The 23,317-nt window shown below is 52.9% G+C and overlaps 4 protein-coding genes across 4 annotated transcripts, besides 1 other annotated feature; 2 read left to right on the forward strand and 2 right to left on the reverse strand.

Annotated features, from left to right (window-relative positions):
- Positions 1 to 5,544: 5,544 nt before the first annotated feature.
- CABS01_06139 (uncharacterized protein) lies at positions 5,545 to 9,447 on the reverse strand (the record flags this gene model as incomplete). The annotated part of the gene is made up of 6 exons (XM_060539506.1): positions 5,545 to 6,031; positions 6,083 to 6,736; positions 6,785 to 6,886; positions 6,939 to 8,474; positions 8,534 to 8,643; positions 8,704 to 9,447. 6 exons carry the CDS (start codon positions 9,445 to 9,447, stop codon positions 5,545 to 5,547), a joined length of 3,633 nt encoding a protein of 1,210 aa, XP_060404901.1.
- Positions 9,448 to 10,982: 1,535 nt separating this feature from the next.
- CABS01_06140 (uncharacterized protein) lies at positions 10,983 to 11,279 on the forward strand (the record flags this gene model as incomplete). Its single annotated transcript, XM_060539507.1, has 1 exon — positions 10,983 to 11,279. One exon carries the CDS (start codon positions 10,983 to 10,985, stop codon positions 11,277 to 11,279), a length of 297 nt encoding a protein of 98 aa, XP_060404902.1.
- Positions 11,280 to 12,861: 1,582 nt separating this feature from the next.
- Positions 12,862 to 12,936: a sequence feature (Short protein (CABS01_06141, KAK1518607.1) was converted to a misc_feature.).
- Positions 12,937 to 14,319: 1,383 nt separating this feature from the next.
- CABS01_06142 (uncharacterized protein) lies at positions 14,320 to 15,300 on the forward strand (the record flags this gene model as incomplete). The annotated part of the gene is made up of 3 exons (XM_060539508.1): positions 14,320 to 14,367; positions 14,665 to 14,853; positions 15,079 to 15,300. 3 exons carry the CDS (start codon positions 14,320 to 14,322, stop codon positions 15,298 to 15,300), a joined length of 459 nt encoding a protein of 152 aa, XP_060404903.1.
- Positions 15,301 to 17,612: 2,312 nt separating this feature from the next.
- On the reverse strand, positions 17,613 to 18,341 carry CABS01_06143 (uncharacterized protein; the record flags this gene model as incomplete). Its single annotated transcript, XM_060539509.1, has 3 exons — positions 17,613 to 17,728; positions 17,832 to 17,881; positions 18,124 to 18,341. The coding sequence occupies 3 exons, from the start codon at positions 18,339 to 18,341 to the stop codon at positions 17,613 to 17,615; spliced, it is 384 nt and encodes a 127-aa protein (XP_060404904.1).
- Between the last annotated feature and the right edge of the window lie 4,976 nt (positions 18,342 to 23,317).

The raw sequence follows: 23,317 nt of genomic DNA on the forward strand, positions 1-23,317 counted from the left end.
GACTTGTGAGTGACAACGTCAGCCAGAACGACGAAAGAGCTTCTCTGCAGAGCCCAATCATCAGTTTTGGTCTCCAAAAAACTCGAGGCTCTCACCACCTTCTCACCCAAACCCGCAAAGCTACCCTTGTCGTCAACCTCTCTGCCTTGCTCACACGCCCCCCCTTTGCCAGGTTGTATTCCCTATGCTTGTTCCCGTCACTTTCCCATCACATTTTTGCCGTTTTCCCCATATCCTACGATGACCGCAGAAGGCCGGGAATCTCAAAATCGCCCAAGAATTGCAACGCAACCACCCCAAATCCAATCTTAGCACCTCCAACTCCAAGTCTCCAAGTAATGTTGACTGACCCAGGTGCCCAAGCCAAAACCACCAAAAATCACATTTCATAAACCCCTAACCCGGCACAACCTCCCAAACAGAGTATGGTCTTCCCGTTGCCTTACCGCCTCATCCCGTACCCGCAGCCCTCCCCTCCCCGTACCTTTGGTTCTGGTTCTGGTTCTGGTTCTGGTTCTCTCCCGCTGCCCTCGTCCTAAACCCCTTGGCGCGCCGTGTGTGCGTTCAAAGACGACCATCACGGCCATCGCGACCACCACCTCTTTCCCACGCCCCGCGTCCCACCTGCGTGTCAAACCGCCCGCGCCGCCGCCGCCGGCCTCGCCTTGTCCAGCCTTCCTCCCCCGTCAGCCACATACCCTACGTCCCCCATCGCCGTGTCCGTCCATCCCGTCCGACCGTGCAGAAGAAAGGGCGCACCTTTTCTCCCGGTAACCCAAGTGAAGGTGCAAGGACCCTCTTCCCCCCTCCCCGTCACTTACTACCGAGTACTATTGCCAACAACCGCACTTATCATATCAACCTGGGATGTGCTCTACTACCGCTCCCGTACCCATGCCCCTGGGAGAAGGCAGAAGGGGGGAGCCACACGGCTCAAGAGAACTGATCCCATGGCACTGGGTCCCGGTCCGTCAGTCCCGCGGCGTCCGCCCCCCCTACGGGTAGCAGGCACCAGGCCTCGATCCCTTATTTCAGGTTTTTTGACGTTGTGTCGAAACGTTGATCTGGCACTTTGAGCTGTAGAACACGACGACGACGCCGCCGCCACGCAGCAGATGACAGGACTCGGTGACACCCAGCAGACCGCCACAAACACATCCCCCCATCCCCCATCCACCGGTTCCTTGGATCTGTTGGGGCGGCTTTGGAGTGTTCTAGGTCGTTAATCGTGTGAAAAGTGCGGGAGAGGGCGGGAATGCTACGCCAGCCAGGCCCGATCACACTCTCCCTCTCTCTCCTCAACCCAAACCCAGGCCCAGCATATGGCGGCCTCGGGAATTGCTGAATATGCTTTTGCCCTTTTAACTTACCTTTTACTCAAAGGCATAAGGTACTAAAAGGTAGTATAATTTAGCTTGGCAAGCCGTGTGCGCGTATCCCCTGCTCTGCCGTTCCGGGTTCCTACTATCACTACCTACCTCGTTGGGGATATTTTGCCGTCGTTTTGGTGAACCTAGTTGAAGTACAATGTAAAATGAAGAAAAGGGGGTTAAGTAGCTGTCAAAGTGTCAAAGTCGCAAACCGTCCGTCCGTTTGACAGGGAAACTGAAAAGCCTAGTGTGCGAAAGAGAGAGAAAAAAAAGTGATTGATGACTGATGCAATCCCGATTCCCAACCCGCCAAGTCTCGTTCCTAAAATCGATCACATTTTTTGTTCGAATTGCTCTCACACCGGTTTTACGGATACCTATGTGTGCTAGGTTACAACCTACACCAGGGGGGGGGGGGGGGGGGGGGGCAGGAGCGAGGGGGGAGGGGGGGGGGGGGGGGGGGGGGGAGAGGGAGTGGGATGGGGTGAAGGGTGTGAAATGTTATATGACCACATAGCAGTGGGGGGGGTGCGCGTACGTGGGGGAGGGGGTGGAGGCGAAGGGGGGGAGGGGGGGGGGGGGGGGGGGGGCAAAGCGCAAAGTGCAAGGGGGAAGGGGGAAGGGGGTTTGTTCGAGAGTTGTAATGTTATAGGTGATAGAAGTTATGATCCCAAGTAGCCCAGGTACGGGGAGGGAATTTCCTTACTTGGACGGACGGACGGCATTCACAACTTGCGGTCACGGTGACAGGAAACATGAGTCTCACTGAGGTGTAGTAAGGCGGCGCGGCAAAAGTTTTGGCAAGTTGGGTAGTAAGGCGAAGGGGTTCAATTTCTCTACTAATGCAGATGTCTCTTTTCGTGGTCCCTGTCCTGCACGTGTGCGCGTGTGCGCGTGTGTTGCGCCTGGGCTGCCTTTCGGACGTAAAATCTTCGGCCGCAATGCAAAGAGGCGCGATATACGGCATACATAAGTAAACCATTCCGTCAGCGATCAGGATACCCGAGACCGGGGAGGCGGAGGGGGGCCTGGGTGCTGGGTGCTGGGTGCTGGCCTGTTGTTGGTTTACCCTACATTTAGTATTTACGGCTTGTCATTGTCCCCACGTCTTTGCCCTGAAACAGGTGAGGCGAAAGCAAATCTGACGTATCTGTAATTCTTTTTCGTCGTCCCAGAGAGTAACGGATATGTGATTGATTCACTGTTTAACTCTATCGTTTTGCATTACTAAAGGATTACCGCAGTACATATAGACGCTACCCTATCCTTAAATTCCGCACTATTTAACCTTAACCCTTTTTATAAATTACTTATTCTTTTTTTTATTCTACCCTCTCCCTTATTAAAAAATCGCTAGAATTATAATTTTAATAACTTATTAATAAGCTAATATTATTATTTAAAAATAAATAACTTATTTTTATATATAAGTACTAAGAGTCTTATTATTATAAAAATAATAATAAATATATTAAAATACTTAAAAGAGCTTTTTAATAAATTTTAATACTATTTAAAATAATTATCCTCGAGCTATAAAAAAAAGTTAAAGTACTATATTAATACGGCTTTATTTATTTTATTAATATTAATAATATCTTTTTTAATATAAAATATATTAATAATATTTTATAATTACGTTATTATATTTTATAAATCGTACTTAATATTAACGAGGCTTTTAATATTATTTATTAAGTTTTTTATTAAAGTTATTATTATAAGGTTAATTTAATTATTAATATTTTAATAAGTATTTTAACTTAATTTAGAAGCTCTTATAACTCTTAAAAAGAGGCTTTTAAAGGATTTATAATTAGACTTTTTACTTATTATAAATAAAATTATTATAATTAAAACTATAGTAATTAAAGTTATAGTACTACTTATAGACCTCGATAATAAGCAATTAATAATATAATTATCTTTTTTTATAATAAGCTTAAAAAAGTATTTTAATTTAAGTACTAAGTAAGTACTATACTATTTTATTAAAACTATATTCTTATATTTATAACTTAAAAAGAATTAACTTTTTTTAATAATAAAGTACTTAGATATGTGATTGATTGACTGTATAAAGTACATGTATTCTTTAATTAGCTGAGTGTGGTGTGACGGGGACGGTTACTTGTCACGTTAGTTTTTATATAAGGGTACTATTACTACTACTACTGCTACTATACGGAGTACCACGCCTGCGGATTGCGTGGGTGTCGGTGTGGGGTTTGCGCTCATTCGGTTTCCCGGGGGGGGTTCGATGGCATTGGACTGTGTCGATATATGAAGAGGTTGCAGACCTCGCCATCGCTCAGTTCTCATGATTCTTTTTTTTGTCCTTCTTGGAACGTCGCGAACGGACGTGACGGACGGACATTGCAAACAACCCCGCCCTCCTTCTCCCACGGATCAATGTTCCCTAGGAGTTTGGAGGTGACTGGCGAAAGGCTGCTCTGTTTCTCCAAGCTCCCTGACCTGGGGCCACGAGTCGAACCGCTGTTCTATCTGGATCAATCTGTAGATACTCTGCCACGGAAGCGCGTAAATAACCATGTTAAATCATTCATCACCATATTCACCCGTATCAAGAGGAGAAACCAAGTTCCAGGGCAATAGTTTTCATGATAGTACTAATATACTAAGGAACAAAAACATAATTCAAAAGAGAAAGAAGAAGCACTTCCCGCCACGCCTCTTTCTCTCTCAATCTCCTCGGTTGGTATCTCCTCCACTGAGAACAAAAAACTAATAATAATCTCACCCTGGAAATAGAACGAGCCATCAATTCATAGACAAAACTGCACTTCCCGCCCTCAAACCTTTCCAGATGAAACCACCAACTTCCAGACCCCGCCATAACAACCAGAACCGAAAAAGCAGAACCAACATTTAGGTGAATCCAGTTCTCCGAGAATGAGGGGGAGGGGGGGGACAAACCACGACGGCCACGACCTCGACAGCAACACGGACGATGAAAAATATGAAAAAAAGTCCCCATGGAAATAGGATAACTATATATAGAAAAAAGGTTTTTGCAAATGCTGCCCAAAAAAACGTAGTACCAAAAAACAAATACGCAAACGCAATGCTTTGTTTGGAGGGAGGTGTGTTGTTTCAACAACCAACCAGAAGCAGAGAGAGAAAAAGGACAAGAAAAAAAAAGATAAACAACAAGAGGGCGCGAACCAAAGAACTCGGCTACGAGTCTTGTCTTTTATATGCAAAATCCTTCCTCCACCTGCCTGCTCGCCCCTTAATCCACCCTCCTCCTTTCCTTTGCCCCCCTCCCTTTTGTCCACCGAACCGATTTCAAAAACGACCCTGCGGAGGTCCAGCGCCGTCTGATAACGACAGAGAGTGGCAGTAAAAGAACAAAAGCACTTGTCCAAATCCCATCTTCTCCTCTCCCCGTTGCCCCCTCCTCTCTCCTGCTTGGCCCCATCACCCCCTTTAACCGCCGGCCTACCACTCCAGAATGCTGCCCCTCCGCATCCATCCCCTTTCCTTCCTCCCTTATCCGTCGGCTTCGTCGTCCAGGTTCGAGCGTAGGTGTATATATTGCGTCGCTGACACGTCGGCCGTAATTGATGAAAGACTTTCGGTCCGGTAGAGCACCATCTCGCCAATGCGTATACGGAGGCAATATAAGCTGTCACAGAACCAAGGGAGATCCGGTCAAAATACCGTGAAAGGTGATAAATTCGAGGGTTATATTTTTTGTACTGCGTAATCGTATAGCGGTTCCTTTATAACAAAAAGTGTTTTTTCCGGTTTCCGGGGGTTTCCAGGGGTCAAGGTGATCTCCAAGTAGGTACGAGAAATGAAGTTGAAAAATGAATTTCGAATTCGCAAAACGCCGGTTCATGGATGTTTGTTGTTTGGGGTATGAAGAATTTCATGACCAAGAGCGGAGGGTGGGAAGCGTCTGTCCCGTCTCCTTTTTCCTCTGGCCCGCGCACACACATTGGCATTTCGTTCCGCCCAAGATTTTGATTCCTCCCAATTAGTCTGTTGCCTTTTGTAAAAGCTTTCCATAATACCAAAATATTTCCATCCCGGTCCCCGGTGTTTCTGTCGTCATTTGAAAATCGCGAGCGCGCGCAGGGGAGTCTTCTTCGTGTACTGTTTCTCCGCTTTGGTAGAGGTCGCTGCGTGTGGGGAGGTTTCCCGTTCTTTACATCTGCATAGGGTGTCCAGGGTGTCCGGGGTGTCCGGGATGCCCGTGGTAGCCGTGTCCGTGGTTCTGCGGGTGACCGTGGCCCGATCCGTTGCTCAACGAGCGGTGTCCCTGGTTTGGAGAGTTGTTCGCGCTGCGGTGGTGAGGTTCGATGAAGGATGCCATGGACATGGGGCCCGGGTGGTGGTGGTGATGGGCCGGCGGTGCGGACGAGGGTGGCGGAGGCGGGGGGATCGTAGGCCCCGTGTGGCTGTTGGTGCTGCCGAAGCTGCTGGAGCCAACCCTCGGGTTTTCGGTGAAGAGCTCCTTCTCGATGTGTTGAAGAATATGCATATCAATCGTTAGCGAGCTAGATGACTGGGCGTGCATATCAAGCATGCTAATGGTGCGTCGGAACAGCATCTTCAGTTCTTCAGCAGATACGAGATGGTGCAAGTAGGGGTCCTTGAAGGCTGCTGCCAAGATCAAGAGGTTGCCCCATTGCCTGTGGTCGTTAGTATTGTCCCAAATCATTAGGGGGAAAGTCACAACTTACGCATGGGCTGTGCCAAAGATGTTGGTGACGAGAAGACGCTTGCTGTCGACACCGTGGAAGGCCCGGGTACTCTGAATGAGGGCCTTGATACCTCTTTCGGCGTATGCCTTGACCTCTGGGTCAAGCTCATCGTGCCGACGGATTCCGTGAGAGCCTTGCCCGACGAACGCAGTCGCGTCGTGTTGGGTGAAGACGCCAATGTGTCCCACAGTCTCCTTGTTGAGCATGCCTGAGCCATCAGAGCGCTGCTTCAGCCTGTCCGAAACCTCCAATACGAATCTGACAAAGGGCCGGTAGATGATGACTCGAGCACCCCAGTACTTGGCACGCAACCGCGCATCGATGAGTTCCTTTGCTGGCTCATCGTCCTCGTTGAAGTGGAAGTCCTTTGATACCCACTGCATGCTTCTCAGCTGCTCCTCCAAGTTCTGCACTTTAGACATCTTGTCATTGATCGAAACGTGGATGTCCTGGGGGTCGTAGAGCAAGTTGTGAATGGTGTTTAGCGTCTTTCGCAGGTACAACTGTCCGATGTAAGAGTCTCGCACTCTAACAGATGTCTCGTTCTCTATGAGCTTCATATTAGGCCACGGCATAATGTGCTCGTAGTCGAGACCTCTGGATCGTGGAAGTTCAAGTTCCGCAATGATATCGCTTGAGAGTTGTTAGCATTGACCAGCCATCTGGTGTCATGAGACCTACTTTTCGAGTTGCAGGCAGCTCCAGTATGCGATGAGGACCATGTTGTCGCGCTTCTTCTCGACGGGATTCTCGAGGCTCATCTTTGAGAAGCGGTCCATGTCACTGCATGGGTATTAGTTTCCATCAATCTGGTATCCGTGTTCGGTCAACTTACCGGCGCATGATCATGTTCAGAGCTCGTGCGGCATTGAAGAACATGGCGTCACTCTCCAATACTCTACCTAATTGACCATGGTACAGACCAGCAAAGATGAAAGTCTGCGCGTGCTTCATCGTCCAGCCAGCCATGTGGTTGCCCATAATGTCAGAGGCATAGGCGAAATATTCCAAACCAGGAATAATGTCGTAGTTGCGCTTCATCGTGTTGGACTTCATGCTGCCGGCGCCGCTGCCCTGTAGTGAAGGCCGTCTGCTGGGAAGACTATTGGCCTGCTCCTTTGGCGATGGTAACCCTGAGGAATGCGAATGCGCGGAATATGACGGAGGCGAAGCCTGCGCACCGGGGGAAGATGGATAACCGTTCCTGTTCATGGGAGAGTTCTGGCTGTGTTCTACCATGTCCCGGGGGAGGTCCGGAATCTTGGACTGGTGCAGGCAGATCTTGCCCAAGGCGAGAATGACCAACACAAGGGCGTTTTCAATGGTCCTATGCGGCCTGCCCGGCTTCTTAGGAAGCTGTATCGTCTCTTCCTGCTGCTGATCTACTGCTGGCGAAGACCGCTTCCGCTTGTTTGACATTTCTGGGTAGCTGCTCGTCGGCGCAACGAACTTGGCGACGCCAGGTGCAGTCGGCTTGGGCTTCTTCTCGGTTTGCGCAATGTTGTCCAAGAAGCGTTTGACAAGGACTCTCAGGTCGCCGGGGAGAATGATTGGATGCAAGGTGAGGACATGAGTCTCAAAGCTGTTGATGTATGCCTTGACCTTTTCTTCAGAAAAGTCAGGTGCACCATCGGGTGTAAGCGTTCCGCTAATGTATCCCATGCTCGTTGGCGGGCTCAGTCCTCCGACTTGGCCCCAAGCCTCACCCGGGGAGGGCGAGTTTCCAGTCTCGGAGAAGTTGTCTTCCATGACATCCATTGTGCCGAAGGCCTCCGAAGCTGCAATGCTTGTAACGCCGCGGTTGGAGTCTTGTCCGCTTCCTTCTCCGCGCCCGTACAGTCGCAGAACACCGCGCTTCTCTTCCTGGGCGATGGGGTACTCTTGCGGGTACTTGACATTCTCCCTCTCCAGAATTCCCTGGGTCATCTCCTTGACGCCCGGCCAGAACAAAATTGTGTCGGCTCTGGTTGTGTGGTTTACCGGGATCGAAGGGGGACCCGGCGCTACAGGTGGTCCAGGAGGGTTGTCGGGCGCGTCGTCGTTGTCCATATCTGTATCGTGGATCTGGTGGGCCAGGTCCGTCTCGCCAACAGCCATGGGCTGCGGCTCGTGCATCTCTTCGTCGGGTTGAGGGTACGTTTCCACAGGCGGCGCGGCAACTGGCGACGGTGACTTGACAAGCGACTTGTCGGGAGAATCATCTGAAAGCGGCGGTGCTTCGGCTTCCATCTTGATGTTGTGCATGTTCAGCCTCTGCTCCATATTTTGCATCCACCTTTGCTGGGCGGCAATCTGCGCCTCGAATTTGGCCTCCATCGCGCTCTTCATCTCAGAAATCGCTTCCAAAATGTCGGTTTGGCCCTTGTCAATCCTGTTTTCCAATATCAGCAAGAAACATTATTTGAGGGAGGGGAGGCAAACTCGACTGACGCCTTTGGAATAGGATCACGATATTTACACTCGACACCCTTTTCTCTGCAACTTTTGCAAGGCTTAGTTTCGTCACATTTCGCCTTGAGCTGCCGACAGCTGTCACAAGCCTACAAAACACATAATCAGCGCAAACTCATATAGTTGAAGGGCGGCTCGCGCAGTCGCACCTGAGAGGCTCTTGTTGCCTTGCGCTTGGCGGTGGAAGAGAATTGTGCGTATATCGACTCGGGAGGGGGTTGCGGTTGGTACTGCGGTTGCTGTTCATAATGTTGCGGTGGTGGAGGCGGTTGAGCCATGGGAGGAGGAGGAAAGCTGCTTCGGTAGCCCCCCGGCGTGGGGGGCATCTGCTGTGGCCCGTTATCGTAGCTCATGTGTCGTCGAGAGTCGTCGGGGTACGGTTGGTGGGAAGGGTGCGGCGGCGCAGAGTGCGGCGGAGGAGGGAGGCCGTCCTGTGGCCCGCCTCCTGTCGAGTGAGGCCTTCTTGGGTGAGAGAGGTTCTCGTCGTGCGGCTCCCTCTTCACGCCGCCAGGGTCTCGGTTTGGGAACGGTGGGTAAGGTGGGTGCGCAGGTGAGGGCGGGTGTCGATAGTGGTCCTGCATGGGCGTGTAAGGAGACTCTGGCTCATGGTGTCGTCGGTCGTCGGGATGATGTTGCGGCGCCGGGTGAGGAGGGTGATGAGGCTCGACAGAGCGAGGAGGGTACGGGGGCGGCTGCTGCTGGTGGTTATATGGCGCAGGCGGCGGCGCGTGTTGCTGGTGAGGCGGAAGAGGATGTTGTTGGTGCGGCGTCGACGGGTGCGAGGGCGGCGGGTGGAGTGGTGGTAGATGGTGTTGCGGTCCGCCAGGTGGTGACCACGAGTTGGTGCTCGAGAGACGGGGGCGTTTGTTGTCAGGCTGCCCCGGAGGATCCATGCTTGATATATATGTACATACGTACAAATGCTTATGAAAAAACAAGAGACGAAGCGAAAATAGGGTCAGGCCAGATCCGAGGAGAAGGTGGCGGCCATGGAAAAGCTATGGGCAACGAGGAGGAAGAGCCAGACGTCCCAGTTCCGGTCCGGTCCAGTCCAGTAGTCTCTCTCAAAGCTGGGCCAGCGCAACGCAACGCGACGCAGAGACGGGAGCAGCAGTAGACGGGGATGAGGATAGGAGGGAGCGAGAAGGACAAGCGAGCAACCAAGCGACCAAGCAAGCAATCAATCAATCAAGCAGGAAGCCTGTGTGAGTTGAGGGAAGCCGGGACGGGGAACGGAGATCAGGTTGGGTTCTGGGTCTGGGGCAGCAACAATTGGAGGCTCTCAGTGTTTGGATGAAAGCATGGGGCCGTGGTGGTTCCTCTTCCTGATGGCGGCGTGTCTGTACGTTGTATGTACGGTACAGAGTGGTGGTCCACGGTATACCGGTACGGAGAAGTGCAACGTAAGTGTACGAAGTACGCACAAGAAGGGTAGGTCGGTGTGAAAGTCGGAGAGGTACGGATAGTACCAAGTAGAGGAGGGTGAGGGTGAGGAGTAGTGTGGTCAGGTAGGAGGAGGAAGAGGTACTTGGCAACCCAATGTCGGGGATCTAAGTCGTTGGGAGTCGAGGTGTTCGTATCCGTAGACCTGGGGATGTATCTGTAGAACCTATCTTGGGTGTCAAGGACCAAGGACCAAGGAAGGTATCCGTAGTAGTAGGGTAGGGACTAGGAGTCTGCTGGGAGTGGAAGGGCGGAAGAGGAGGCGCGGCGGCGGCGGCGCGCGGCGAGGGACGGGAAGCTCGATTCGAGTCGGCTCGAGAAGTCTTCCTACTCGACTTTGGGAACCCGATGTGGTGAGCGGTTTGAAGTGTTCCCGGCTGTGTGGTTCTTGAAACTTGGGAAATGGGATTTTCCCACTCTGCGAATGCGCCCGGATGCCCAAAGGGTCGGCTTGGAACTCGAAGGGGGCGGGGATCAGCGCGTTGGGCAGAGATGGAGCTTCCGCTATTTTTGCTCTCTCTCTCTCCTCTTTCTTCGGGTTGCGCTGCCTTGGAGGTTTGACGGGGGTGACGGTGTGAGCGAGGTGGGGAGGGGGATCTCTCTCTCTCTTTCTCTCCGACTGTTGACTTGCGCGTAGAGGAGGGAAGAAAAAGAAGGTCGAGAAAAACGTCAAATTCTCAAGCGGCGGCGAGACGGATGGATGATGATGTCCCGGTCGCCATATACCTTGCTCCCGCGCAGAGAGTAGACGAGCGCCACGGCTACAAGGTACACGCACGAAGTGGAGGTGTCGGCACGAGGTACTCGGTACGCTTGCTCGACGGAGTAGGTATCCTTTACTCTAATGTACGATGGCGGGTTGGGTGTGTAGACTCGGATGTAGGGTGCGAGAGGAAAAGTTGGAGGCAAAGGCAGAAAACGGGCACCACCCGTCCCAAGGCGGTCTGCTTTTGGTGGCCTGGTCTGACTCTTGTTGACTACCCGTATGCAAGTACCTACCCTTCTCTTTGGTCCTCTATGCTTCTTGGAGCTCTGGAGCTTGGCCGAGGGGTACGCGATGTGGTATCTGAAAGTATCTCAAGCTCCTGGATGTGTGTGGGATGCGGTGGTGACAGGGGTGAGAGTGACTGAGAGAGACAAGGCAGGGAATTACTTTCGCGACAAGTCCATCAGTCTTGGACTCTTCCTCCGGAGAAAAGAGAGTGGGAGAGAGAGAGAGACAGAGAGGACCACCTGGGAAATCCAATCGACCCTGCCAAGTCGAAAAGTCTCAGAAAGCTAGCAGGGCCAAGGGGGGGTCTATGAAAAATAGCAAGGGTGGGTTAGGAGGGACGAGAAGGGGGGATAAAAGGGTTAAAAAAAAAAAAAAAAAAAAAGAAAGAAAAAAACCGCAGCAGCAGCGCGGCGACTTTACACTATCTGGATAAGTCTAGGATTGGGGGGGTCGAGCTAGGACGAGGGATCTTCGTGAGCGAACGAGGGGGGGTGTGGGCGTGTGTGTCTCCATTACTTTTCCCTCTACCGTCTACAAGTAGGTACCGATTACTCCGCAGCACGTCGTGGTCCTCATCGTAGTAGTCGTTCTTGGAGCTTTGCTTTGCGCGGTGTGGGAAAAATGAAGACGAAAGGAGGGGCGTGTCCTTAACATCCCCCCATCGACAGCCTCCGCCGTTTCTCCCACGCGCGCCGCCCTGGAAATGGACGTGAAAGAGGGTGGAAGTGCGTGCGTGCGTGCGTTCCTAGTGACATGGGGGGTTGGAGCAAGCGCGTGTCTTGCGTGTGAAGCTGCTGCTGGCCCGACTTGATCTGCTTCCTCCCACAGCCTACGTACAGGTAAATCCTCATATACACGCGCATGTACAGACAGAGGTATGGTACTCCTCGTGTACTGTGCCGCGAAGAGTACCGTTTGGGTTGAAGCACGTATGCCCCAGTCGGTATGCTTGTCTTAGGAAGTCTTCCAACAGCCTGGGAATCTGTTCTTGTGTTGCCGATGGCTTGCTCGGTCGTTTGGTCGCTTGCTGAGAAACTGCACTGCGTACCTGGGCGGCGGATATGCGGTGCTAAGCATAGTAGCTAGAAACTCTCTTCTCCCACATCAACCACGCGCACACGAACAGAATGCCTACACTTGCGCAGCAGTCAGGGCTAGTCGTACGGATACTGCGGTAGCGACAAGTTGGCGACTGTCAGGGATGGGTAGTGCCCGGCTAGCAGACCGACTCAAGGCATTCCCCAATGCCATTCCCATTCCCATTCCCGACACCACTTCCCAAGCTTGTTTGGATCCGATGCAGCACCAGTTCTCGTCGGCTTTCCAAGGCACACTGCCAGTTCCGGACGGGACGCGCCGCACGGAGATGCTGTCGGGAGCAAAGGGGGGGAGGGGGCCCGGCGCGCGAAAGACTCATGGATAACCGAACCTCAGAGACGAGACCATTTTCATGCTCTCTCTTTCTCTCTCCTAGTTTTTTACCATTCTCTCCGAATCGGACGGGTGCTCATGGAGTCATGGACCGGCGCATTCTGGATCATACTCCATGCCAGAGTGCCAGACAACTGGGGAAAAGTGGTCACGGGATTCGAGAAGGAAATTTGCTTTTCAGCAACGGCCGTGCAAAGGAATGTCCAAGTTCCGCTTTTTCTGGGGCTCTGGTCCCCCTCTTGTCTTGTCTTGATCATTACGTCGCTGGTGGTCCACGAGGGGCCAGCTGGCCGGTGTAATGTACGGTGAGCTGACGTATGGTTGCGGTGTGATAGCAAGATGGCAGGTCCTTGCAAAAGAAGGGTCTGCTGTATTATTAGGTTTTCTTTCGGTTTGGAAACCCGCGGGCGTGCGATGCGATGCTATGCGAAGGAACGGGATGGGCAGGCAAACAAAACGAGTGCGGAGCAGCGACATGCAATCCATGCTCCAACTCGCCCAAGCAGTCAAGTAGTATCCGTTCGCAGTGCGCCGCCTCGACTCGTCACTTGACCGCTGCGCTGTGCTGTACTTTGCTTTGCTGTGCTGCTTGCTGCCATGCCGATGCTGCTGCTGCGCGCAAGATACTATCTTTGGTGCTTCGCGGGTGCCGACCGCTAGACTGGGCCACGGTTGGATTGGACGAGGCTGTTCGTGGCGGGCGTGGCGGACGTGGCGGGCAATTCTTCCCAACACTTTGCCATCCTCAAGCGATTCGACGTGAGTCGTGAAGAGAAACAAGCGTCGACGTTATTTTAGCGGCTTGAATGTCGTACACAGGGCCCTTCCTTGGTGGCGGGCGCGAGGCGAAGAGTACCAGGGGGAGTGCAAAAAGCCTCTTTTTTTTTTACTCTCCCTTTCTTCGTCGCTCTCTTTCAACCTCTCTCATTATCTCTCTTCATTTCTCGCTCGCTCGCTCGCCCGTCCCCCCAGGTCTGGGGTTGACCCTAAATCTGACGAATAACGTTCCCCATCGGCGATATAAAACCCAAATGCATGGACGAAAAGGCCCGTTCGTTTGCTGACTACGTCAAAGTCAAGGCGGAAAAGGCCGGAACAGAAGGGCTGGAGATCGGAGCTGGCCTCCGTCACTGTGACTGACGAATGTCAAGAGAGAGAAACATGGTGTGGTGGGCGCAATGTTGCCGCAGGACGGACGAAAGTATGCGACTCGCCAAAGTCAAACCAGAGCCAAGCCGGCTAGTTGTTGGCAAGCATCTTTTGATAGTGTGGGATACGGATACTGTATGTCGAACTGCTGCCCAGTAGTAACGATTCATTCGCAGAGACGGTGAACCGTCTTAGAGCAGAAAACTCGCTCCGACGCCGTGGTCCAAGGGACCGGTACCTGGGAAGCACGGAGGGTGCCTGGAAAGACTCGGAGCGCCGAGGGACCTGCCTTGCTCGCGCTCGACTGGGGTGACTGAGCCTTGATGTCGGTCTGAGCAGCTTTTTGGAGATGTGGGATGAGATGGGATGGGAGGGGTCCTCGGCAGGCGGGCGAGGGACAGGGGGTGTGTGGAAAGCAAAAGATGACACCAGCTTGTCCAGATTTGCTTGTTGTTTGTTGGTGCGAGTGGTGGTCTGTGATGCCTTTTTTTTTTTCCTTGCTCGAGGATGGAGGGATGGAGGGGAGAGGTTAGGTTAACCACTACCGAAGTCACTCACGAGCGGAAGAGCCAGTAGAGCTGAGGGTGGTGGGCAAAGTCCATTTGCTCGCTGATGCCCGCTTGAGAGGAAGTAAGGGAGCAAGGATGAATGCTGCCCGTCAGTCGTGGTTAGCTGCCGAAATGGAGGTGAGGGGCCCGAGACAGACTGACAGAAGCAGTCTTGCCTGCGGATTGCCCGCCCTATCCTGATGTCGGCGGTGACGGAGAGGCCAAACTTTGAAGAAAGTGTGTGTACGGTATGTGTGTGATGAGTGCCAGCCGAAGGTTGGCGAGAGTACGGTAGAGTTGGCCAACAGAGTTGAAGTCCAAAAGCGTGCTGTACGGATACGGGTATCGCCGCCTATCATCGTCGACATGCTCGTGTATCCGTACGTGATTCCGTCCGTTGATATGTACCAAGAATGTCTTCCATCACGCTCATGGGTGCTCTTGTTCTGCTACCCACTAGGGGCGCGATGTTTGCTCTTGGTCTGCTGACCAGCTGGCTGTTTGATTCTGATTCTGATTCTTGGTCCTAGTCTTGCACGTCTTAGGTCTCGTCGCAACACTTCAAGCCTCTTCTGGACAATGGCGGCCTTCGCAACGGGGTCGATGGAGCTGTTGGAGCTCTTCCCTTGCGGGGCGCAGTAGAAAGGCCGCTCCTGTCGGCCGGGACGGTCAAGACTTCAAGTCACCTGGGCGGCAGCGGTGGCCCCGACAAGCGACACACAAGTGTACTCGTGGTGCGGTGACGTCGCAGTGAGAGAACCAGGTAGCTTTCAAGTACTGTCAGCCCCTCACTTTCTTTTGGAGGGGTGGATCGCTGGCCGACAGTCCGCGCCGAAGGTCCGCGTACTCGATACCGCTTTGCCTGGCGGTTGAGGCGCAACATGCGGCACACCTCGAATGCGCCGGCTCGTACTCGATACATCAGTCTGCGATTCATGGCTGACCTCTGGTATACACAGTACACGGAAGAGCAGACCATTGTCGGGCAGCTCATGTTCCACATCAATGCTCATCGGCTCTGCAACATGATCTTGGTCTCTCCGAACCATTCGACTCCTGAGGAACCACTCGAGCGCACCGACTTTCAACTTGAGCAGATCGTGGGGCCTCAAGTCTTCAATACGCGCCGTGAGTCGTCTGCAATTCGGCAAAGAGGAACCCATCGCTGTGGAGCTGGTTAGTGGGTTTTGACCCCAGAACGGTTTGAAATTTTCTTTCTTCTCCCCCACCCTCAAGTCGCGGTGGTCCCCCCTCTTCCCACCTCTACGGTTTTGTAGTTTGTGAGGACTTCCAATGAGCATCGAATGCTGCCCTGTAACTTCCAGAAAACAGAGGAAAGTGTCTCGGAGTTTGTTGGCTGTCACTTGTGGGTGGTGTAACTCCTTGCAGCAGGATCCATTGCTTGTCTGGCTGAGAGCTTGTCAAGACTTGTGAAGATGGCGATTGCTCCATCTCGAGTTGACTGGTTCTCTTGTCAAACCCCTTCAACCTCGACATAATTCGAATGGGAGGGCAACAGCGCCAAGGGACCATTTTGCGTGCTCGGCAAGTGATAATCGCCTCAAGTCCGTCCCGGATTCGGACTCGGCAGCACCGGCGAGCTTCAAAGGCACGTGGAATCATCGGCCGTGTGTCGAAAGTCTGTCCATATCGACAGAACCAAACATTGGTTATTTGTCGTGTCGTCTGTAACAAGGTTTCGTAAGGCAACGTGGGCCAGGCACGCTACCATGCTGCCCTCTTGTCCAGGTACTGTGCATTGTCTCGCTTACTACTCTGAACGGAGGTCCTTTGCGCATCGTTACACAGCGCGAATCCGTCACTGTACGACAACGACATTTCTGTCATTGTCGGTGCTCAAGTGCGTCATGTTCAACACTTCAGGCTCGAGCTTGGACATGCAGTTGCAGGTACAGCTACCTTGTCCCTGGATGCTTGTCCCAAAAACATGTCGGAGGCCGAAAACCCCATCGACGAGCCTCGGATTATCGATAATTGACAGCTCATCGGGGGCTTTTTGGGGCTGCGGCGGCCAACGCGAGATAGCTGCGTGCGACAGATGCGAGTGCTGATATAAGATGCGGCGGATATGGTCCGCAAGTACATGGCTTAGTACCCTCCAGCCTCGAGCAAAAGAGCGGCCCCCTCCGACTTACTCCAAGTTCATTGCCGCATCTTGCTTGTTAGTGAGAAGCTCGTCATCCAGCAGGGGGGATGAGAGGAGAGAGAAAAGAGCCACGCCTCCAAATCTCCTTAGCTTCGAAAACGGGTCAAAGGCTACCGAGCCCAGCCCGAGCGCAAGGTACCGAGGAAAATCCTGTGGAAGATCCCTACCTCGTCCAGCGACTGGCATTTGGGGTATGGTCAACGTGACCAGCGCAAAGCAGCCGACTCTAGTACAAGCGCGCTTTAAGTCGTGACAACTCTGCGTGCGAGGCTGGACAAGTGAGGCGTGCGGTCGTCAGTGGTATCACGGGACATGGTGGCATGCAAGCGGTGTGCCGCTCTGGCAAAAATATTGCTGAGGTCGTCGTCATAGCCATAGCAATTGTTGCCAGTCCCGATCACAAAGTTATCACATCCATAAATCTCCACCAATGCCTAGCCACTCGTCGTACGGATAGTGTAAAGCAATTTACAACGCCGTTGCGCCAATGAACTGTATTCAAGCTTGTTCCCTGGGCGGGCTGTCGGCATCTCCATTTCGTTGTCGGGAGTCATGGAAGCACCCGTCGCACTCGAACCGTCTCAATAAATGCCCGACTGTGGTCTCTGAGAGATAAATGCGACCCCATGGCCTGGGGCTACGTCCGAAAGGGGCACAACCGAGTAGCCAGTGAAGTGTGCCCTCGAGATATTCATGGCAAACAGCTGTAACAGGAGGTACTCGTTCTCTGCCAGCTGTGTTGCAGGGTCCTCACAAGGCTTTCCCTGGAAGTCTTCAGCAACACCCAAAAATAAGTAGTACATATCTTTTTCTCCTCTGCCGCTGCCGATATCAGATATAATAGAACGTACCCCATGCCTTGATTAATGTGCGTTCGCAGCGGTTGCGGCCTCTCATCGAGGTCAATAAGATTGAAAGTGCCGAGCGTCTCTCTTGCGAACAAGGGCAAAGGCGGTTGAGCTGGTAAAATGATGTCGGAGTTCGCTCCGTTGGCAGTGCCTGGTCACTTGTCTTCTCCAAAGTCCCCGGGCTCAACGCTGGGCAGAATACCTCACAGCCGGGCCCTTCGAGATGAGATCACTTCGCCAATGATTTAGGTTTCCGGCACCCAGGCTTCTCACATAAAGTCCAATAAACACCGTTTGCTGCCATGAATGACTGGACGGTCTTGATATGTCAATCGACCGTGCAAGTGACACAAGATATGAGCCGATACGACCCACCCAACAAGGCGCCAGCGTTGTTTGATGACATCCAGCTTCGTCTCGTATCTGAGAGACTCCATCAAAAGGACAAAGTCGCCTGCCAATATTGCTTTCAAATCAGTCACCGCCTTTTGTAGCCTGCGGTAGTGAGTAGAGTTCTTGATCTGCAGACGCTGACGACCATCAGTGGGCCGGTGTGGTTGACGACGATGGCTATACGTCCAAATTGGCTGGTTCCTATTAGGTTCCAAGTCTAATCAGCAGAACGTTGTTAGTCCACAAACCCCCGCCATGTCAGTAAGCTTGAGGTCATAAATCCTCATTTCGTCAGAGAATTACGCACAATTCCGCGCTGGCTGCAACTGCCGCAGCATAGGCGGCTGCTCGCCCCTGGGGTTTCGTTCGGGAAACGGTGAGTAAACTGTCGCGTCGCGAGATGTGCTGGCTAGATCTGTAACCGTATCACAACTTTCCTCTTGGGCTGCCATGATCGCCAAGTAAGGTTCTGGGGCGCAGATGTTATCCTGTGAAATCCTTACCCTCGATGAGAATATCACTTGCTTTGTATGTATGGCTTCAGCTCCTCTATCCCAAAGTGACTGAATGATCTTCGGGCTCAACCTGTTGCCTACCCAGAAACCGCTATAGGCAGACGCTGCACAATGACAGCCATCGAAGCAGCTATTCCGTTCTGCACCAAGTAGCGGACAGGGCAGTATCGGGGATGGGGTGACTTTGACTCGAAGGTTGCATTGCTAGGCTGTTCCCTGTAGCATAAGCCTGCCGACTTGCTCTCAACGTCCGTGGGCTTAGCTGCAGGAAGCCGTGCAGAAGGGCGGCGCGGCGGCATTATGAGCTGCGTATCAAGCACGCCGGACAGGTAGGGTCCTGGGCAAAGCGTCCGAGCACAAGCCCACCATGAGGTTTCGAGACAGGAAGTCGATGTCTCCCATTATTGTGCAAGAAAGGATACAGTGTCGTCAGAGACAGCATGACGGGCGCACACAACCACCAGAAGTCTGTGGCAGACTTATCCGCGAAGGTGCCCTTGTAGGGATAGCAGGTCGGCGAGTTGCGCCGGGGAAGACGGAAGCTAGACTTCTGTTCGTCTCGTCTCAAAACTGCCCGTAGTGTAGTGTAGAGCGGCTCGACCAAATGCGAGGCAGCCGTTGGGCGGTTAAGGAACTCAAAGGCGTGTCCACGAAGGAAGTGGCTGTCTTCCATGGAACGCGGGATGCGGGGAACAAATCTAGTTGGAGGATCGACAGGGTTCGCCTTCAATAGTCGCATTGACGACCGAAGTTTGTCCTCCACGACGCCTGCCGCTGTTCCTGACTGACCCGAAACTAGCCTGCCGTGACTGCTTCGAAGTCCGCACAGCCATTGTTCTTCATCTCCATTGGGGGGGGGGGGGGGGGGGGGGGGTGGGAATTTGGTATGGGGTGAGACCGTGGGGGGGGGCCGCCCCCCAAAGGGGCGGGGCCAGCCCGGGGTGCCTGCCCCTCGGCGGGCGCCCTTGGCCGTGGGGACGGGAGGCGTGGGTGGGGTGGATGAGCTGGGGGGGGGGGGGGGGGGTGGTGGGGGGGGATGTGATATTCGTAATGGCTGATGACTTGGGCGGGAGCCGCCACACATAGGCGACGTGCATGCCCGGCTGGCATCGCCTTCGGCAGCAAGCCTTGCAGCTTGGATCAGTATCGGTGATTGCGAATGAGCTCCTTCTCCGATTCTGGCTGGTGCGGTCGCTTTCCCAAAGGGCCCAAAAGAGCAACCCGAGGAGATGTTGGAGGTTCGGAGATTGGTGCACCGCCGACTGGAGACGAAGGTTTACCAGGGTTTGCTAGGGTATCTGAGAGAACCAGGCGGCCATGTCGCAAAATTCAACGCATTGTAGATAAGACGCAGGCGGCAAGCCTCTTGAGTCCTTGACTCCTCATTCTCTTGATGCTCCGGGCGGCGGCAGGCGTCGGCTTGGTGCGTTAGAACGAACCTGTTCCACTGTTCCACAGAATACTACCGTTGTGCTGACGGTCGGTCTATCGAAAATGACATCTGAACATTGGCGATGAGAAGAACAGCCGTGCCGATTACGGCTTAGGTCGCAACGGGCGGGGTGGGATGGCCGTCAGAGGTACAAAGCACACCTAGCCCAGATATGTTGCACTGTTATCATAGGAGCGCCAGTCATATGGACTGTTTGGTTTCTGGCAATCCTGTTTTGAGGCCAGCATGTGTTGCCGCAGAAGGTTTTCTTTCAGCCCAAAAACTACCCGAGAGATTGCCTGAGCCGTAGGGCGCTCGCTCGTAAGGGAAATAATCGACCTTGTTCCCTGCAATATCCGATAGCTTATTCGTAGTTACTCTGAAGCGACGGTATGCGTATACACAGCTGCGGCTGAAAAGCGAGGATTTACTTCCATTAGACGGATAGGTGAGGGTTGAAAGCCAATCCGTAGGATTAGAGTAACAGCGCAGACCCGCTGGGTGCCCCTCGCTTTTGTCATTTCTCAGGATCTTTCGGTCTGCAGCGCACAGGACCTGTTCTCCGAACCTTGTATCAAGATGCCTTCGGATTTCAACAGCAACCCCTCAGGTTTTGGGCCGTTGTGTTCTCACGAGCTGACACACCAGGCTGCCCACAGGCAATGACACCTTCAAATCTGATAATCAAAACGCGCTTTCCTGACTCTTGAAGAATTCGGAACCTCGGTTGGCGGTGTAAGATATTCGACAGTGGTCCGAGCTTGGTTCATTTTCCGATCACGCACTTTAATCAGGCCATTATTCGTACTGTCACACCGAGACCAAGGATCAACATTGTTCGTCTTGACCGGTCAAACTAGCAGGCGTCTCCGGTAGTTTCCTTACGAGTTCCGTGTGTGCGAGTTGGCCAGTCAAGAGACTCGAGACGTGGTCGTTAGAAAAGGCTTTGTGACTTGAGCTGTGGCAATGCTTTTCGGCCGGCATTGCGTCGATCATCCCGAGCTGCGTTGGGGGCCCTCGCATATCATTCGAAATTTCAGAGGCAGCGCCACAGGCGGGAAGGCAAGCACCGCAACGGGAACGGAGCGTGTTGTGTCTTAGAATAGCAGCCGCATTGCTTGCTGAACCAGTCTTCTTTGCAAACAAGCGCCTGGAATAAACGTGCCTCCTACCGCAGGCGGCTGACACGTATGTCGGTCAAGAAAATCGCACCAGCTGGAAGCCACGTGGCGCAGGTGCTTTGTTGATAGAACTTCGCCCTCAAGGTTACTTAAAACGTTCTAGGCAGTTGTCGGAAACGACAATGACTTGTGTGAGTACATACTGCCGTGTATTCGGTACGTCCAGCTTTCATAGCGTCCGGGCCGAATCAGTTCCCCGTCGAATAACGCTTCTGGCGTTCCGTTGCTGGAGACAATTTCCAATTTAGATCCGGGGCCAAGAGCTCGAGAAGGTTGAACCGCCGTTCCATCCCCCGAGACTAAGATCAAGTAGTCGCTTAGCCAGAAGCTGAAACGAAGCCACCGTCATAATGAAGGGGATTGCTCCATCCAGTCACGTCGAGATCCTGGACATGAGGTTGGCACGTCGGATCCATCGGTGGGCTGTCGGTGAGCATGGACATATTGCAACACGGTGGCCGTTGGTCCAGACAGTTGTTAATTTTTTTTTTGGCGTGCTCCGCTTCTTCCTTTGCTTCCTTTTTCTTCAGCTCGTCGGTAGATGCCGGTCTGGCAGTCTGACAGACATCGTCCCCGTTCTCCGTGCGTATATTAGGTGACCACGAAGTCCAACGGCCGGGGAAATTTGTCAAGACAAGCAGGAAAGGAGATACTAGCGCTAGACCGGGATAGGCACTCTTCTGGCTGTAACAGAGTACATCCTTTTTTGCGAACGATCTGCCGTGATATTCTTCAACGAAATCCTGGCCCCTTTTGCAGTGTTTCGAGCCTTCGAGGGACAGTGGCCCCAGTGCTACCAGCGATGAAGAGTACTGAGCGGTGCGGTACACATGTTAGTGGATAATACGACCATGTCTGATCGCGTCGCCTCCGGTTCATGCTTATCATATCCGAAGATCTCTCAAGCTTGCGCAGTCCGCCATGAAAGCCCTTCGCGGTCTAGGGGAATCCTTGAGTGAGGAATACTTTTGCCTAATACAGCTATTGCACGCAGTATCCGTATGCAGGTCGAAAAAGTTGTTGGCACAAGCGATGTGTTGCCAACTACAACATCGGTGTACCGTTGCATCATCAGTCACATGACGAGAGCGACACCGAAACTGTGATACGCCCCCTTGCGGATCGCGTGGCCCTCAGGGATAGATCAAACTCCAAGTTGAGCCTGATGCCTGAATGTTGCAAATCTAGGTGGGAAATGTCATCAAGCAGCCCAAGGGTTCTGCTGTGCGAGGACTGTCAAGCGGTCAAAGCGGGTTGCACATGGCTGAACAGACTTTCGTCGCAAGGTCGACGAATGTTGATCTCGATGCCCAACCACAACCATGAACGGCGTTTCCGACTTCCATCTCTATTGCGGACGGCACAATGCCTTGTTCTGATAGTGTACCCCTAAATATCTCCGCCGGCCTAGTGTCGCCGCCAGAGGCAAATTTTTCGTGTTCCAGTTTACACACAGCGGGCGCCGAAAAGGGGTTCTGTTACGTTGCAGCGCAGGCCATGCTCAGTGCTAACAGCTGAGGTGGGTGGACCGCAAGAGCAAGATTCTACTGTGTATATCGTCCAGATTGCCAGAGGCACAGAGCTCACGGAACTGACTTTTCTTGTGTTGCAAGGGAGTCAAGCCGATCTCCGATTTCCGATTTCAACCAAAGCCCTGGTCGCGATACGCCAAGCTGGATTGAGATTTCCTTTTCTATGTGTCGGGGGGTCCTGGGGCTTGCCCTCATCAGCTCTCAAAATTTCTTCTGATGCGTGTCATTGGGCATTGTAAGTAGGTTGCTCAAAATTGGCGAACATGACAATGTGTGAGCCTGATATGAGTGCGGTCTTGCACAAGCATGTCCGGCATTAGAATCGAACTCGCTAACTGACAGAACATGTGTGCTGAGCCCATCGCGCATTCCGATATCAGCGGCAAAAATAGAGTCTGAACCCTTCAGTGAAGCTCTCCCGGAGCGGGTGAGGTGATCGGGTGACCTGCCGGATGAGACCCCCACACCGGCAGCCGGACATCTAGATCCGTACCCGCCTCCATTCCGGTCCGGTGTGTCGGATGCGACCCCAAGTCGGAGCGAGGCACCAACCGTGTACGAAAGCGGTCAAACAGTGTTGCTTAGTAAGCTGCGTCTGTGAGACTCGGGCGGTGTTCTGTTCATGCCTGAACATATGCCTTCGTAACGACTGAACTTGGTTTGGATGACATTCTACAGCATTCGCTGTCCTCATACTTCGTCACCTTGTCGTCTTTCAGTGAACCGATGGCCGGTTATGCACTGAGAGCTGTCCCGAAGGCCAACAGTATGTATGCATACCCCAGTAAAGCCGGGGAGTCGGCCATATCACCGAAATGGAGTCTCTCGCTTCACATTGAGGACGTACGATTTGCGATCCGTTGTGATATAAGATTCTCAGTTGAGTACCAATGGCTCTCAGGGGTAGAATCATTGGGCGGACGTATGTTCCATACCTGCAGAATTAAGAGTTGTCATCAGCGTCAGGATTGTGCGATGTCTAGATTTCTTTCCCCTGAGGCTTGACGTGTAATGTATTCAATCTCGACGGCAGTTGGTTACAGGTATGAGCTCTGCGGTCTATGGTGAAAGGTCGCTGACGGTGGGCGGAGAGATTGTGCCGACGCCATTTTCCATCGCCTGCTCTGACT

The sequence above is a fragment of the Colletotrichum abscissum genome, assembly GCF_030869225.1.
Source record: "Colletotrichum abscissum strain IMI 504890 chromosome Unknown Scaffold_12.1, whole genome shotgun sequence".
Classification (NCBI taxonomy): domain Eukaryota; kingdom Fungi; phylum Ascomycota; class Sordariomycetes; order Glomerellales; family Glomerellaceae; genus Colletotrichum; species Colletotrichum abscissum.